Source organism: Leptonychotes weddellii, chromosome 6, assembly GCF_054177405.1.
Source record: "Leptonychotes weddellii isolate Sample4059 chromosome 6, ASM5417740v2, whole genome shotgun sequence".
NCBI lineage: Eukaryota > Metazoa > Chordata > Mammalia > Carnivora > Phocidae > Leptonychotes > Leptonychotes weddellii.
Genome location: NC_138374.1, coordinates 97,169,301 through 97,187,703, shown reverse-complemented (window position 1 = coordinate 97,187,703; position 18,403 = coordinate 97,169,301). Strand labels below are relative to the sequence as shown.

General features: G+C 39.2%; 1 protein-coding gene and 1 long non-coding RNA gene across 2 annotated transcripts in view; both read left to right on the top strand.

Moving 5' to 3' along the window:
* Positions 1–6,114, top strand: part of LOC115940131 (uncharacterized) — a 152,751-nt gene extending 146,637 nt beyond the window's left edge. Inside the window, exons 14-16 of the long non-coding RNA XR_014146449.1 lie at positions 2,104–2,238; positions 3,202–3,638; positions 4,753–6,114. This is a non-coding gene — a long non-coding RNA (uncharacterized LOC115940131). The remainder of the gene's footprint in view (positions 1–2,103; positions 2,239–3,201; positions 3,639–4,752) is intronic.
* An 11,037-nt stretch (positions 6,115–17,151) lies between these two features.
* The window catches only part of HMCN1 (hemicentin 1), a 420,986-nt gene continuing 419,734 nt past the window's right edge, over positions 17,152–18,403 (top strand). Inside the window, exon 1 of the mRNA XM_081823192.1 lies at positions 17,152–17,969. Within this exon, the coding sequence (XP_081679318.1) occupies positions 17,702–17,969 (268 nt within the window). The 5' untranslated portion in view covers positions 17,152–17,701. The remainder of the gene's footprint in view (positions 17,970–18,403) is intronic.

Genomic DNA, 18,403 nt, shown 5'->3' with positions numbered 1-18,403 from the left:
TCTCCAGGTCCTAGGATCGAACCCTACGTTGGACACCTCGCTCAGTGGGGAGTCTGCTTCTCCCTCTGCCTCTTCCCCTGCTCATGTGCATTCTCTCTCTCTCTCAAATAAATAAATAAATCCTTAAAAAAATTCCAAACTTGAAGGCAATTTGGGGACAATATTGATGGCCAATACCATGTCACACATTATGGTGTTGGGTATTGTAAGGCAAATTCAGAACTTCTGAAATTCTCTCTATTCTACTATGATAGAGAAGGAAGATGGAAAATGGCTTTGAACAGGCTCCTTTACTTGGTCAGTGGGAAGGTGAGCAGGGCATATTGGCAAGTTACGATTCATTGATTTATAAATTATTTACTAAAATTAAATATATACTTCCTTTTTGGACATAGCATGAGCTCATAAACTTGAAAGATGACATTTGCCTTTCAGAAAGCCTCTTATAGGGGCGCCTGGGTGGCCCAGCCATTAAGCGTCTGCCTTCGGCTCAGGTCATGATCTCAGGGTCCTGGGATCGAGCCCCGCATCTGGCTCCCTGCTCCGCGGGAAGCCTGCTTCTCCCTCTCCCACTCCCCTTGCTTGTGTTCCCTCTCTTGCTGTGTCTCTCTCTGTCAAATAAAGAAAATCTTTAAAAAAAAAAAAAAAAGAAAGCCTCTTATAGAAGTTGATACATACATTTATTGTTAATATATTGACTATGGTAAAATTATGGTAGTAAAGCTTCTGTCTTATAACCTACTCTTTTCAAGTGATTCATCATCTGTTACCTTAGTAGATACACTGTTTATATTTAACTTTCCTATCCCATGTTTTTATCCTTTATTTAGTCTTTAACTTACCCTCAGAAGTCTCCCATCGTCGACTGAGGTTTTTAAGACAAGAAACAACTCTTATTATTTTTCCAAAGAAAATTAATAATAAAGAGGTACCTGATCTCATCAATCTTTTTTACCCTTTTTCCGAATAATGAATCCATTTGAAAATCTGTTGAAACTATGAGCCTTCTCTTCCTAAAATATATATAGCCAATTTTGCACACAGTTTCAGGGGGGATAAAATTTCCTTAAAGGTGCAGGGGTCCCAGCTTAATACACTTTATTTGGGATGTGGGGCAGCAAGAGTGAGCGTGAACTATATTGTTAGGGACTAGACATAGAGATAGCTCTGGTACAGGAACAGCAGGAGACAGGTGTTGTACATTTTTGCACAGAATATTTCTTGATGGTGTGGGAGCTTCTTTAATTAAAATATGATGAGAACAACTGGCCTCCAGCTAGCATTGGCAACACAACAAGAATGTCAATAAATGCATCACAGAAGAAAACTTCCAGCCACAGCTGTTTCTAATGGAGACTCCGAGTCTGTAGCCCTACAGACAAGAGCTTCAACTTTTCCATTCTGCTCACACTTGCTGTAGCATCTTTAATGTTGAAAATAAACTGAGAACTTCCCCAGAATTGTTAAAAATACCACCAAGGGCATTTAGGCTTTGTAAAACACTGGAAAAGTCATTAATTCCAAACAACTCATCACATGTCTCGTTGTGAGTCACTGAGCAAACAAAAAAACGAGCTCCAGGACTCATGACTTGGTTGTCTCCTTTAACTAGTAGACCCCAATCCCACTGGCAGCGGGCAAGGGCTTGGCTCCAGGAGGCAATGCCCAAAGTGGAGGGCAGGGAGCCCTGGCGAGCACATAATGGCAGCTCCCGAGACAAACACATGATGCGATGCATCCCAGATGGGTCAGGAATGATCCTGGGACAAGTCAGAACACGGGGCTTCTGGTTTTATTCCCCACATTTGGCAGTCACCCCTCTCTGCTCTCGGTTTCCTTAGCTTTAAAATGGGACTAAAGTGAGAGTGAAGCAAGAAAGTAAAGTGTTTTGAAACCTGCAAATCATTAATCTAATGGAAGGCATTATAATTTCTCCACTTTCACATAATTGGAAAATGACGGTAAGTAAAATACATCCCCCAGTGCCTTTTCTAGTGTCGGTAACCTACTTTGAAGTCAGAGGAAGCTCTAAAGCAGGCACAATATGGGAACTTATATACAGCAGTCCCCTCTTATCCATGGATTTGCTTTCTGCTTTTTCAGTGGGGAGTGGTCAACTGTGGTTTGAATCAGGTAATCCTCCTTCTGAGGGATCCTCGGGTCCAACGTGCCTGCGTCACTCCCCTCACTTCATCTTCTCACATAGCCACTTTATCACCCCATATCATCACAAGAAGGGTGAGTACAGTACAGTAAGATGCTTTGAGAGAGAGACCACATTCACATAACTTTTATTCCATATATTGATCTGTTTTATTATTAGTTATTGTTGTTAATCTCTTACTGTGTCTGATTTGTAAATTAAACTATCATGGGTAGCTCTGTATAGGAAAAAAACATATATTGGGCTTGATACTATCTACGGTTTCAGGCATCCACTGGGGATCTTGGGACGAGTTCCCGTGAATAAGGAGGGACTACTGTATACTTATTCCTATTCCTGGTGGGGAAAGAAGGGCTTGAAAATGTAAACAAACATGTAACTACAACACATTCCCTTTATTCTTTTCTCATAATGGATCTGAGTAAAATTTGTTCTACAGTCTTGATTAAAAAGAAAGAAGTGAGCAATTCACCTGAACGGAAAGGGAAGAGAATGAAATTTTTGAAAGTTCATTATGTGCCAGACACGTTACATATTTTATCTCATATAATCCCTACAACCACACAGGAAGAAAGTAGTATGTTTCTTATTTTACAGAGAAAGCTGCAGCCTGGCGAGGTCAGGTGGTTTTCTTACCACTCAGCTGGGTATCAAATCTAGGATTTAAATCCAAGCCTGTCCAACTCCAAAGCATATGTTCTTCCTACATACATACCATGGTCCACCCTAAGCATTTTATTGTGAAAAAAGGACAAATTTGATTAAACATAGTAAAAGGAATAGGCCAGTTCATTTACCAATTCAATAAGACTTTCTTAAATATGTATTATATATGGGACACTGACCTAAGTACTAGAAATACAAAGATACAATAAGAGAGCACTTGTTCACAACAAAACCTTCTTGAATTCATCTACATTGATCAAAAAAGAGAACTTCATTTAAAAAAAGATGGAAGCAACTCCCAAGCATGATTCAAATCTTTTTAACTAACAGGGAGCTTTTATTTCATGAAGTCTCTCAATATATTAACATAGGATCATCTAAAACTAAGAATTTCTTCAAATATCTTGAGATCTCCATCTCCAAACCTCATGCCACATCTGAAGTTTTAACTGGAGTGATTCCATACACCTTTATGGTCAAAAGAGAGTTGTCTATCATGTGGGCTGACAAAGACTACTCAAATGTCTATGTGGCAGGAGCCAGGAGAGTCTTGAATAATTAGATTCAGGTTCAGTAAATTAAGATTAAGATGTCCCTGAATTTTGAACCACTATGTTGTGAGACAATGTCTTATCATGTCAGTTGAGCTATATTTAAAAAAGTATTTCTTTTTTTTGGTGCCGACCGTGAGTATCATCACTGCCTAGACATTTTGGACTTTGTTTCAGAAGGAATTCCAAATATTACTTATAAGAAGCCAACTCTAATCTCTTAATGACAAAATGTATCCCCAACCACTGAGAATAAGGTAAAATGGCAAAACAAACGCAATGCTTTTCACTTGAAGGATCTGCCAGCAGAGGGCAATATTAGTTTTCACACTTTTCCTAATACCTCTACTGAACCTAAACCGTTAAGTATAAAATAGCTATTTTAGTAGAAACCTTAGGTTGTAATTTGTTGTTGTTGTTCTATGCAAATAAGACTAGTAACATAGTAAAAGCAAAGATAAGGCATAATGTTGATTATTAAAATTCCAACGTCTCTGATAAGAATTAATGAAAACTAGAAAACTCACAAGAGGTCTAGGTATTTGTTGATTATAATGCAGGTGGGAGGTTATCAACTCTTTATGGTTATTTTCCTAGTGTTTAACATATAGAAGGTTCTCAGTGACTTTTCATTGAATGACTTATGAGCAAATTAATGTTGATCACATATATACATATGTGGGTTGGGATGGAAGCTGAGGGTTGGATGAAAACTTCTCACACTTCCCTTTCATTAAGAATTCAATCATTTTTGTGCATGGTTTCTCTGAATGCTTCCACTACCACCTTGGAAAGGAGTTTGGTCTTTCTGAAAATTTTAGGGCAATCATAAATCAATGAGCTTAATCTTCATAGCTTTGCATTAGTGGAAGATAAATGCTATTCCTGAATTTTCTGTAGGAGAGTTCTGAGGCTTTTATAAGATTGGCAAATATTGGATTTATGAGAAGTAAAATTAGGAAAATTAAAATATTGTTGATTAATTGCTGGTTGAATTAAATGAGCCACTTGATAGAAATAAAGTCACAAAAACTGAAACTATGATTTTCTTAAGGCTGAATTCACTTGAGAGATATAACACAAATTGTGAGTCAGTGTGCATCTGGATGTCTATGAATCTTATTTTGTCAATTTTGGGGTGCAGTTATTTTATCATTGTTTATTTTGTTCCTTACATAGGGTGACAGCAGCAATGTTGGGAGTTTGAATTAGTTGGCATAATGCCATTTTTTCCCAACATCTGTTAAATATGGTTCTAATTTTATACTCTGTTTCAGCATATAGCTAAATATTTAGCATTAAAAAATGTCCTTTGGGGATGACTGAATGAGTTTTGATGCTTCCAAAAATTCATTGTGCATTTGTGTTTAGAGAATCAACTTTAAGGCATAAACTACAAGCCCAGTGGGAAGAAACCTTTTTCTGTGCACTCTTGATGTTTAGTTTTTTGGACAGCCTCTAAGTCACAGCAAAAGAAATTTGTAGAGATGCTTTAAATGTAGTACAGAAAATCGTCTACTGAGAGACTTGGGATTAGACACAGTGTGAGTACAAGGATTTTGCTGAAATTTTGTCGATCACATCTCAGCAAAGTTTTCCCACTCGAGTCATTTTTTTTTTTAAAGATTTTATTTATTTATTTGACAGAGAGAGACACAGCAGAAGAGGGAACACAAGCAGGGGGAGTGAGAGAGGGAGAAGCAGGCTTCCCGCGGAGCAGGGAGCCCGATGTGGGGCTCGATCCCAGGACCCTGGGATCATGACCTGAGCCGAAGGCAGACGCTTAACGACTGAGCCACCCAGGTGCCCCTACTCAAGTCATTTTTAGGTTAAGGCAGCTCGAGTGCCATAAGAAAATAACACAGTTGATCTATCATCAATAGGATATTCTGTGTAAGTCGTTTTTCTAGAGAGCGATTTAGGTGTATGCTATCTTGGCACACTCTTCTTATACCACATCGACTAATGGCCACAAGGCCACAAGCCGGTTTTGGGCTGGAGCTTGTCACCAATGCCATAGTCAAATGAAGTGATACAGATGCTGATGACTCTGGTTTCGTTAGCAGTCTGTTCTGATTGAGATAGCAGTTGCAATTTATTATAGATAGGGCTTTTTTTTTTTAATCACAAATCTCTTCTATCCTCAGTGTTTCAGTAATAACCCTGTACTTTCTAAGCTTTGCTTGAGCAGCAATGATTTGCCACATGGCAGCGAGCGACAGTAGCATTATTGCTTTAGGGTACATTTTCAATGTTTATTTATGCTATATAATGCCTCTAGTCTGATTTCCAATAGGCCCAGTAGAATTTCTTTCAGATGCTCAGTCTTTGAAGTTTAAGACATTACTCTGTTGGTAAAATATTCTCACGAATTACCATGAATTATTTAATTCACCTCATTGTATGAATGACAAATGACTAATAAAAATTACTTGGATTTTCTTGATGCTATCATATTCATGACTCATTAAAAATGGTTTGGGGGGCTACTTTTGCTATTTGTTTTATTTTTTAAATAACCTTTTTATTTTACAATAATTTTAGACTTGTAGAAAGATAATGCAGATAGAACAGAAAGAAAGTTCCTTTATACTCTATATCCAATTTCCCGTAGTGTTAACATCTTTCATTGTTATGGTAGATTTATTACAACTAATGAAACAATATTAACTAAATATTAACTAAACTCCACCATATTTTACTCATATTTGCTCGGTTTTTACCTAGTACTCCTTTCCTGTTCCAGGATCCCATGAAGGATAGCATTTGCACATTAGGATTCTCTGACTGTGACAAGAAGTCTTGAGGGGGATTCTTAGATAGAAGATGACAGATGCTATTCTCATCACATCATATCAACAGTATGTGCTATCAATGTGACTTTTCATTGTTGATGTTAATCTTGATCACCTGGTGGAGTTAGCATTGGCCATGTTTCTCCTTTGTAAAGTTATTTCCCCTTTTCTTTACTGTATTCTTGAGGGGTAAGTCACTACGTGCAGCCCACATTTAAGGGATAGGTATTTATCTTCCATCTTTTTGACATGGGGTTATGCATATATATTATTTGGAACTCTTCTGCATGGGAAAACAATCCTTATTTATTTATTCAGTTATTTATTTGTATCCTAATTGACTCAAGGATATTTATTTCATACTGTGGGGTATAATCAATATTATGTTATGTTTTTGCTCAAATTGTTCCAACTTTGGCCACTGGAAGTTCTTCTCAGTTGGTTTCTGTATCCCTTTGACATATCTCACCATTGTTTATGTGTGTTCGTGTATCTTTGTTTTGTTTTGCATTTCCTTCATTTATGGCCCTGTAAGATGCTCTAAGCTCATCTTGTATATTCTCTGTCCCAGAGTTAGAATCAGTCATTTCTCCAAGGAGCTCTGGTTTCTTTTATTGGAAATTGCCATTAGAAACAAAGATTTGGGCACTAAGTGTACTCACTGCTATTGACATGCCATGTTACCTGTCATTGTTTCTAGGTTCTCTCAACTGACAGAGCAAGGAAATACATGTGTGTATATTAACCTGCATATATACACATCTTAGTAAGTATTTTTACATACATCTATAAGTACTGTAATAAGTCAAACTTGGGTTCAATCTATTTTTTTTGGCATTTTTTTTGATGTTCTTTTCTTTATTTCTCAAAGTAGTAAGAAGGATGTTGAGTTCCATGGGTTATGGATAGTAAAGTTGTATGCTCTGTTGTGAGCTTCGCTCAGCTTGGCTCCTGTCATCTCCCCACGCCAGTTCTCTCTCAGGTAGAATTCAGTCCTCCTGTCCTTCCACATATTCAGACGCTTGACATTTACCTGGTATTGCTGGAGGCTGGGAAGTCCAGATTGAGGTGCTGGCTGGCTGGCAGACTGGGTGTCTCCATGAGGACCACTTCCTGGTTCCTGTGTTAGAATTGGAGACATTCTGAATGTCTCCAACTCTAACCTGTTATCACAGTTTCACACTAGCCTCCTTTTTACTTAAATTAAAAAAAAAAAAAGATTTTTAACTGAGTATAGGCTGAAAATAAAAAGGAAGGAAAGAAAGAAAGAAGATTGGTTTTCATGATACATTCCCTTATTTCTTTAAAGGAACCTGGAATTATTTATTATATGTTGGTTAATGTATTTTGAATATAACTAAGGTATTTAAATAAAAAATTAAAGGCAGAAAGCTGAATCCAGTTTACTATTGAAGCCAGCACCTTTCTCCTTTCATTAATTGGTATAGGAAAAAAAAACACAAAAACATTGTGGAAGGTTGTGACCAGCTGTAGTTCTTCTGAAAACAGAAGAAAGAGGATTAAATTATATTAGAAGAAATATAAGGAGGAAATATTCTGATAAAGAGAGTTGCTAAATGTTAGAATGTAAGATAAGAAGTTAGAATTTTTCCTCTGTTTTTTAAAATTAGGACAGATTCCCAGCTGTCTAGAATAGTAGGTGTTTTCTGATTTTCAAAGCTCTTTTCCCTCCCTGAATTCTGACACTCTTTACATCTGTAATCAAAACCTTAGCCTAGGAAAGCCCCTACTCTGAAGATGTGGGAGGAAGGTGTGCAAAAAGAGAAGAAATATTTTACCCTTAAAAAAATCATACTTAGAATAAAGGTGAAAATAGAAAACGGGTTATATCTACTACCTGAGCTATACTTTCATAGCTTTTCATATTTTTCAGTATCAAGTAAATCCATATTGGAACATCAATCTTCCTCTTTTTTATAGCCCCTGACGGCTAATAGAAACTGGTCACAGGTGCTAATGGATGTTTCCTTCTAATCCATAGGTAAATGGCTGGATATTCACAGCTTTATACCATTCCCTTTTTAGACTTAATTCCCTTTTTAAAGAGCCATTTTTTAAAACTTACTTCCTGCTAAATTATCCTCACTTCTACAACTCTTTATCTATCTGGAGGTAAGTAAAGATAAGTTTCACATAAACAGAATGGTTTAAAACAAGATGGTTTGAACAATTATTTTGGCCTTGTAATGATTAATTTTCTCTACAGAATATTTATTTTCATAAAAATGTCACATTCAGGCTAGTAATAAAATTATTTTGCATGGTGACAATGTAGTGTATTGGAAAGAGTCCTAAAAGACCTAGGTTTTACTCCTGGCTGTACCACATACTACTGATGTGATCTGGGGTAAGGTGTTTGACGTTCTGAGTTTAGTTTGCTTATCTCTGAAATAGTTAAGAAATACTTATCTTACAAGGTTATTTTGACTATTCATCTATATGAATTCACCCGTGTGCTAAGAACAGGGTTAAAGTACTCATGGGTACTTAATAGTGTACCCATAGATGGCTGTTACTATTATTATCATTATACATTCAGCAGTTCATTAGACATTATTGAATTCCTATGGTGTGTTGGGCATTACGTGCTTATAAAAATGAATTGAACACAGCCCTTATTCTCAAGGAATTCATAGCATTGTGGGAAAAATGTAAAATTAGTTTGAATTGATAAATAATGAGGAAGAAAGCTCAGAAATAGGCTTGGGGCAGGAAGAGCTCATTCAAAGCCAAAGAAAGCTTGATGCACAAAGCAAACCAAGAAACCAAGACCATAGTATCATTTCTTTTTTCCTGAAAAGGGCTATACGGTATTGGTCTTATTATATTAATGATGAGACTCTGAAATATACTATAAAGCAATTATATATCTCAAAGTTTCATCATTAAAATTTTCAATTTTATTGTAAAATAATAAGGAAAATGCAGACAGGAAGCAAAAGGAGGAGAATCAAAGTGAAGGGGAGTAAGATGTGAGAACCACGACAGATGATCTGACTTCTTTGTGTGAACTTCATCTTCAATTTCCTCTTCTGTGAAATGGGGGTCATTCTTTTAGTGACCACATAGTTTTGGGATAAGGATGAAAGGTTCATACATGTAAAGCCCTTAAAACAGTGCATGGGACATAGGAAGTACCAATTCATCAGGTATGGTGGAAGAGGAAAGGTTATAGGTCCAAAATAGATGGCCAGTATGACTTCAGAATTTTATGAGATCTTAGACCAGTCACTCTCTGAGCCTCAGGTCTCTCTGCAAAATGAAAGCCATAGGGTAGAAAAATGATTTCTACAATCCTTTTCAGCTTTTGAATTGGGATAAAGTTGCAGAAAAGACGGGGTGGATATGGCCAAGGTCCTGACTTTATGGGGACAGAGACTCCCTGTGAGAGAGGATGGAGGCCTGAGAGGACATCTGGAGGGGGTAGTTCAGGATAGATTTTAATTTCTTCAACATTTTTTTCAGAAAGTGAAGTGGAGATATTTTTGGTTCAGGCTCCTTCCATTAAGTGTTCAGCTAGGCTTTTAACGATTTTTTCCCAAGTAGCATGAGGACATCTTGTAGGTCTCTTGGTCTTTATTTTGGGAGCGGGTGGATCCCTGAGATCCTTACAGAGAAGATCACAATTGAAACACAAACCAGAATCACGAGTCCTCGAGAACTAGGACACTGGCTGAACCAAAAGGGAGGCTCCCTTTTGACCAGCTACCAGACACATGGTGCTTGTGTCTTCTCCCACTCGCTGAGAGCGTTTTCTCCTCGTTAGGCAGCTGACTTCTCATTCCATGACAGATGATGGGAATTTCAACTATGTAAGGAGTAGGGGACCAGGCCCCTGGTGCTTTCCTCCTTCTGGGGCTGTCCCCCTTGCTGACCTCAGGCTTTGTGGTTCACAAAAAGTAAAAGCAGAGTGTTACATTCCCTGAAGTATGCCTTGACATAGTTATTCTGTGCTTTCTTCTCTTGACATTAGTACCAAAAGAGAATAAGAATGTAAACATCTGTTTCATATAAGCTAATTCTAGACTTTTAACTTGATTAGTATAAGCGAATATTTGATGTGATTAATTTTCCAGTTACAACACAATGGCTTTCCGTTCTTTTATTGCTTTCTTAAGGGAGACAAGAGAAGAAAAAAATAACCTAACTTTCTTCTTCTTTTTTTTTTTTCATTTCATAACAGTGCCAAGTATAACCATTATGGTTGGTGCAAAACTAATCTACTTTTAATTCAGTTGTAATAACAAGTTACCTATCCTGTAGAAATGTGCTAAAATAAACATAAAATAATGCTGGGCCTCATTACATAGAGAACCAAACATCCTGGGAAGGATCATTCATTGAGGATAACATCAAACCATCTAGTGATTTGCAGGAGGCAGTTAACAATAAAGCAGTGTATATATATGACTTTATAGCAATCTTCAGGACTCATTCTTCTAAGTCAATGTTTTTCTGAGCTATGCTTTATCAAGCCTGTGTGATGAATGCTTCCAATTAGGTGATCACTTGAAATACTTAACCAGAGAGCAGGATCTTATCTTCTCCAGAGAAGGAAGAAGAATTTCAAGAGAGAAATCTGAATCAGAGAGAGGGTTTTAGTATTGACTTTGCTATAAATGGGCCACACTACTTTTATTTATTTATTTATTTAATTTGAGCCACACTACTTTTAAAAAGATGTTACCTTTTCATACTCCCCCCACCCCCCGAATGTAACCTTAGTGATGAGAACCTATGTGAAGAGATTTTTGAGAGCTAATATGCTGACTGTTAGCATAACACTAGAAATGTTCCACAATCTGTTATACATCTCCACAAAGTTGGCCATTGTTGTATGAATTGGCAGGCAGAGCTCATCTCTTCTCCACTCCCAAGTCCTACCTCCTCAGACCTTCTAGGACTTCCTGGGGGAATTTGGAGGTGTGGAGCTGGTCTAGGATAGATCTATGATAGGTTAAGTAAACCAAGCCAGCTCCGGGTAAACAAAAATTCTTTCACTTTTTCCTCTTGTCCCTGTCTCTGACCCAGAGCCTTTAAAGAGTATTTTTGACTTGTGCCTGGTTGGTACTACCTATGCAGATCTCTTCATAAAAAGCAACTGAACAATAATAATACCTCTGATATTGTTCTCACAGTCTCTCCTTGTCTGTCTTATCCATTGCTATTATTTTTAGTTCACGCCCTCAAGATCTCCAGCCCAAGGGCAGTACAGGGAAAGCAGTGAGGTACACTGGTTTGGCAATCAGCAGCCTGGGTTCAAGCCCAGGTTCTACTGCTCATTAACATTGGCCTTTAGACAATTGCTTAAACTCTCCAAGTTTCAGTTTCCTTAGATGAAGAATATTGTTAATATTATTAATGCAACCTACCCCCTATTTTTGTCCTTTTCTCCAATTTGCTTCCCTTACTCTATTTCTCACTCATTGTCTGAATGATTTTGCTGACATATAACTAATTTTTTTTGATCTTCAGCTTCAATTCCTTCAGTATCTTTATATGCCCTCAGGATATGATCTAAGCTCTAATCAGCTTTATGCAGCTACAACCCCACAGTGTCTTACCTCAGGCATCCCCTGTGTGTTTCCTGTCTCTATCCTGGGCTTTTCTATGGATGTCTTGGAGCAGGATACCCAAGAAATCAAATCTGCATCTGTGTACGTGGGACCCAAAAATGTGGGGTTGTTTGGGCCCCATGGGGTAGGTCATTGGCCAATGAGAATGGGAGGTGATGAGTAAGTACTTCCCCTTTTACCACACCGGCTCCCCTTTCTCCTTCACAAGAGTCTTGAGACACCTAATCTCAGGGCTTTTAGTCAGTTCCATGGGACCCAGTAACTGGTAGCATATAGCAGAGGCCAACTTCCTAATGTACCCTTACCCAGGCTCTCCCTTCTTCCCTACTTCATTCCTCCTATCCCTCATGCCTGCAGCCTGGGAATCACACCCAGACCTTCATCTCAGACTCTGTTTTCTGGGGAACTTCTGCCAAGACGGTCAGATAATTTTACAGCTGAGATGAATTTTAGAAATTGTTTAGTATGATGGGTTTATGAAAGACAGAACTGAAGTAATTAGTGGCTAAAGCAAAACTAGATTCACAGACCAGTGCTCCTTCCAACCTCTTAGAGACTGTTTTTAATAATAAAAGCAGGAAACGGGCTAGGATATATTGTTATTTCTGGGCAATACTCTGACTTAAGCAGTACTGTCCTTTTTTTGCCCAACCCTTCCTACCCCCACCCTGGGCCGTGCCCTCTTCCTAACCCAATAATTTCTCCCAATGTGTTTTCTTAGTATTCTCGGCTGACTGCCTGCCAAAGTCTACTTTCAGGGACTCATTTATTTTAAAATGTAAATAAGATTTCTGTCCACAGGCTACCTTGTCTCCAGAGAAATGCATTTCAACAGAGATCAAACTTTATTGAAAAGGAGTAGAAGAGCCCAGGTGCATCTCTCCTGTGTCACAAATCATGTAGTCATCAATTACATGAGACTAAAGTGGAGACATGTATCTGGGATTATGGAAGATAAATGTATATTCTACATCCATACATATATAAGTACAAATGCTTTCTGAGACACTTTCCTTTCTTAACCCTCTTTTCCTACCACAGTGCCCCCTGGACCTTAAGCATATTCTTAAGTGCTACCACCCACTTAGATATCAGGATGTTAGTGAAGCTATAAAAGACTCTCTGTAAACAAATAGATAAAAAAGGCCCCCCCTAGTTCTCTGTTTCTTCCAAAGCATTGTGTCTCCAGTGCATATGCACAAAGGTCAAACTTTCAAAACTGTATCCTCAAATACATATAATAGTAGGCATAGTACTTAAGTTTTACTGTGAGCTTACTACATTGCTAAGGCACTGGGCTAAATTAAGTATAATTGTTCTTAGATTTTATTCTCAGGCAAAGAAAGACAATGATAGTAGAGATATGGGAAACAAATGAGGCAAGTTTTCCCAGTTTACCACCTTCAGAGAGTTTCCAGGTCATGATGTATGGAGGTGGAACCAAGGTAGAACCTAGAAGGCTGCCTGGGTTGAGGAGATAGAGGTGATTGCCCAGGGAGACTAAGAAGCTTGAGTTTGCAGGAGAGAGAACCAGAAGGAGCTATGTAGATAGAAAACTCCAGAGATCTGAATGGAGTCCCCCTTATATATTCAGCTGAGTACTGACCAGCATATGCATGTTAGAAAATGGCCTAAGGCTGAGGAAAGAACCACTTGAAATGTATAAAGATAACTGTGTCTACACTCACATGGGGATGGAAATAGGTCCGTCCCCACCAGTCAGACTGGGAAACCTCATGATTCACAGAGTTTTGGTAGAGTGACAGATGGGTCTTTGCTCAGTAATGGGGAAGAACTAGTTCTAGACTGAATACTTCTTTGGTCTGACCTAACAAATTTTAACAGTAAGTCCCAAAAGGATCAAACTGTTTCCAAATAACTTAACTCTGCCCCAGAAAAAAGCTCAAGAATATTTATAAGAATACAAAAATTTCCCATACCCCAAAGTAAAATTCACAGTGTCTGACATCCAGTCAAAGATTATGAGGCCCAAAAGGAAGCAAAACAATACAACCCATAACAAGCAGAAAAAATCCATTGAAAGTGATGGAGAACTGAAACAGACGTTAAAATTGCCAATCAAGAACATTAAAACAGTTACGTTAAGTGTATTCCACATATTCATACACTTAAAATGAGACATGGAAGATATAACAAAATCTAAATCAAATTTCTAGAGATGAAAAACACACTGGATGGGACAGAATAGAATAGGCAGTGGAGAAGAAAAGACGAGTGAACTTGGAGAAATAGCTATGGAAACTATAAAAAAAATGAAACCCAATGAGAAAAGAACATAATTAAAAAAATGAACTGAGCATCAGTGAGCTGTGCAACAACTTCAGGTGGCCTCATATATGTGAATTGGTGTCCTCACAGGAAAGGACATTATTTGAAGAAATAAAAGCCAAAAATTTCCAGTTTTGATGAAAACCATACACTTACATATAGGAGAAGTTTGATAATCCCTAAGTATAAGAAAAATGAGGGGAACCACACAAAGGCACAATCATAATCAAACTGATTAAAATCAGTGATAATAAGAAAACTCTTAAATGCATCAGAGAAAAAATAGATATATTTATATAAAGTAACAAATGTAAATATGATAGAGATTTCTTACTGGGAACAAGGAAAGCAAGAAGACAGTGAAGTAATATCTTTAAAGTACTGAAAGAAAAATGAAAACCTGTCCATTTAGAATACCCAGAAAAAAAAAATCTTTCAAAATCAAAAGTAAATAAAGACTTTCAAATGCACAAAAGTGAAAGATTTTTTCACCAGCAGAACTACACTACAGGAAATATTAAGACAAGTCCTTCAGGGAGAAGGAAAATGATACCACATGTAAATCTGGATCTATACAAAAAAGTGAATAATACCAGAAATGGTGAGTATCTCAGTAAGTATATTAACTTTTTTCTTATTATTTAGATCTCTTTAAAAGGCAATTGTCTATTTAAACAACAACAAAAAATCAATGTAGTGTGGGGTTTAAAATATAGTAATGTAAAATAAAATGGATGACAATAGCAAAAAAGTTGTGAGGGGAGTAATGGAAATATACAATTCTGAAGTTATTTTACTATACATGAAGTAGTGTTATTCTTTGAAGGAATATTGTGATTGAGTTTATCTACTATAAACCCTGAAGCAAGCACTGAAATAAAGAGTTATAGCTAATAATCTAGCAATGGAGATACAAAGAATCATAAAAAATATTCAATATACCCCAAAGAAAGCATAAAGCAGGTAGAAAAGAACAAAGAACAGAGGGAACAAATAGAAAAGAAATTGAAGATGGTAGATTTAAGTCTAACCATATACCTAATCACATTGAATGTAAATGGTCTAAATAGCCCAATTAAAAGGTGGAGATTATTCGATTGCATAAAAAAAAAAGTGAGACTGAATTGTATGGTGACTACAAGAAACACACTTCCAGTATAAAGATACAAATAGGGTAAAAGTGACAGGATAGAAGAGGATATATCATGCTAATACTAATTGAAAAAGCTGGAGTGGCTATATTATTATCACCAGATATATTTCAGAACAAATAATATTACCAGGGATAATGAAGATAACTTCATAATGATAAAGGTGTCAGTTAGTTAAGAGAATATAATAACTCTAAATGTTTATGCATCTAATTATAGGGCTTCAAAATGCATGAAGCAAAACTCCCAGAACTACAAGAAGAAATAGACAAACCGAAAATTATAGTCTATGATTTTGACTGATGGAATAGGCAGAAACCAGTAAGAATATAGAAAACTGGAATAATGCTATCAAAAACTTGACTTAATTCACATTTATAGAACATTCCACCCAACAACAAACATTCTTTTTGAGTGCTCCTGGAACATTCACCAAGATGGATCACTTAATCCTTATTAGGTAGGTACTATCATCCTTAGTATTTACAGTTAGGTAACTGTAACTTAGTATTTACAAGTTAGGTAAATTGCAGGAGATACACAGTTATAAGGTGTCACCCCTGGGCTTTGAACCCAGGGTATTTGACCCAGAACTCTTAATCACTAGGCTCTGTGACCTTCCTTGAACACCTGGAACAGCTCAGCTCTCAGTGAAAACTCTAGGACTTAGAATGCAATCCTTTTTAAATAAACAAAGGAGTAGGCTACTCAAATAGCATTCTGTAAATACTACTTGGAAAGGAAGTACTTTCCCAGTCTCCTCTCATATTCCCACTCAGCCCAAATGGCCTGTCTGCTTCCTTTAAGTGACATGACTTATAGGTATCATAAACTCAGGTCCCACCGCTGCTGGGTCTAAAAAAGAAGACAGTTGCAGGCAATAAAATGCTGATGGGAGCTTGCTCTCCCTCAGGCTGCGTCTGTGTGTGAGAGATGGGTGGTCTAATACACAAACGAGGATGGATCAAGATGCACGTTTGCCCCTCTTTAGAATGCCAGGATCCAGACAGCAACTCCTTTTCCACCAAGGAAATACGTTTTTATTAAAATGAAGCAAAGACTCTCTAGCTTGTGGTTGATTTTCTCTGCCTACCTTCTTATCTCTGTTATTAGTTCTAAAATGTATATAATAATTACAACATGGAAAAACTTTGTAATGTTTTCCAGGGCGAGGTTTCCTTACTTATCGGCGAGAAAATGCCATGGAGGGGGAACACCTTTTTAATGGATCTTTGGCTGAGACTTGGCACATGGTTGTTCTATGGGAGGAAATGTGAAATGGGGATATTATTCTGCCTCACCATGCTAAGAGGAGGATTCAAACTGCTCAGGAGCATGAATTTTGATGATGGAATTAAAAAAAAAAATCAGTTTTCTCTTCAGTATGCACTCTTTCTCCTCATCCATTCCACTGGACCCTCATCCAGTCTTCACATCCAGCTGCCTTCCCTTCTATCTTTCCTAACTACAATCAGTGGCTCCCCAGTTCCTGCTGTCTCTCTCATTTCCCTCAACAGCCCCTTTCCTTTTCCTCCCGCGACTGGCCCATCCAGCTCTCTCCTCCCTCCCTCCGCAGTCCCTGAGGAGATCAAAGAGTGACAGTGAGGCTGCCTCCGGGAGACACGTTTCCAGCTCCCCCTCCCGGCTGGGCTGAGTTGTGGGCTGCGAGACCGGAGGCTGGGCCGGGGCGTCCTGGCTTCTGGGGGGAAGGGGGGGGGCGGATTAGGAAAGCGGTGTCTGCAGCAGCACTGCATCCAATAGAAAAGTAAAACTCCCTTTGTCCTAGTTAGCGTGGTGTCCCCTCAAGTTTGGGACTTGGCCGCACATTCTTGAAAGCCATTGTTCGCACTGAAGTTCTTAGGTCAGGAGCAGCGCCGGCGGGAGCGGAGCTGACACTGGGAGCGCTTCCCTGGTACCGAACTGACCCTAGCGTCGGCGGAGAGAGAAGTCGCCCTCCGGGAGGGGGGCTCCAGCGCCTAGGGTGGGGGGCAGCCGCTGGCCAATCAGGAGGCGAGGCCGCGCCGGGCTTCCCCTCCGCGCTCCCGAGCGAGCGGCGCACAGTGGAAAGTTGGGAGCCTGAGTGGCTGGCCCCGGCGGAGAGCGGCGGCGGAGAGCGGCGGCGAGGGCGGCAGGACTCGGCGCGGCGCCGCAGGGCTCGGAGCGGCCCCCGGGGCATGGGCCGGGCGCGCTGCCCGCTCTCCGCGACACGCCGCGCGCGGCCCGCGGGCACCTAGCCGGCCCGGAGGAAGCTGCGTCCAGACAAAAGCTGCCGCATCTCCGCCCGCTCAGCCCCTGCAGGGCTGCGGGGTTGGTGCCCGTCCCCCTCGGATTGTCGCCTCCAAACTTTTGCTAGTTCAGAGAGCTTTCGAGAGCCTAATGAGTTGCTCTGAGAGGAAGCCCCCTGCGTGTTGTTAAGGAGGGCTAAGCACAGTGCTAAGGCGACCAGGAGAAAAAAAAAAAGAAAAAAAAAAAAAGGGAAGACAAGACAATGATTTCCTGGGACATTGTCCACACCGTATTCCTGTTTGCTCTTCTTTATTCTTCCCTAGCTCAAGATGCAAGCCCCCGGTCAGAGACAGGGGCTGAGGAAATTCCCGAGGGGGCCTCCACCTTGGCTTTTGTGTTTGATGTGACTGGTTCCATGTATGATGATTTAGTTCAGGTGATCGAAGGGGCTTCCAAAATCCTGGAGACGTCTTTGAAAAGACCTAAGAGACCACTTTTCAACTTCGCTTTGGTGCCTTTCCATGATCCAGGTAAGGGAAATATTTATTCTTTGTGTTTGTTATTTCTCATGATTCCCTTATGTCTTATGCTCCGAAATTATTTCAGTGTTAGGAAGTTTCCAAACCTGTTTTTTTTTTTTTTTTCTTCTTTTAATGTGTAGCCGAAAACCATTGTAACAAAGACTTGCTCTTTGGCATCTGGCTTGGCTCCCCGGCTCCTCCTCAGGTCTTGTAGGTGCTTGGGCAGTGACCCCCAAACCTGGAAGTGTGGAATTGCAGTAAAAACCAGACCCCAGAGTCCTGAGCAAGGACGTGGAAACTGGAGTTCATTGACTTTTTAATTTTAGAGCTAAAGAATGCTTAATTATGAAGGCAGATTTGGACCTGGGTATCCAGCAGCGCTGCTCTGAGAGCTCCCATCCCGGTTGAGAGCACACTCAGGATAACTCTCACATGAGAGGGGA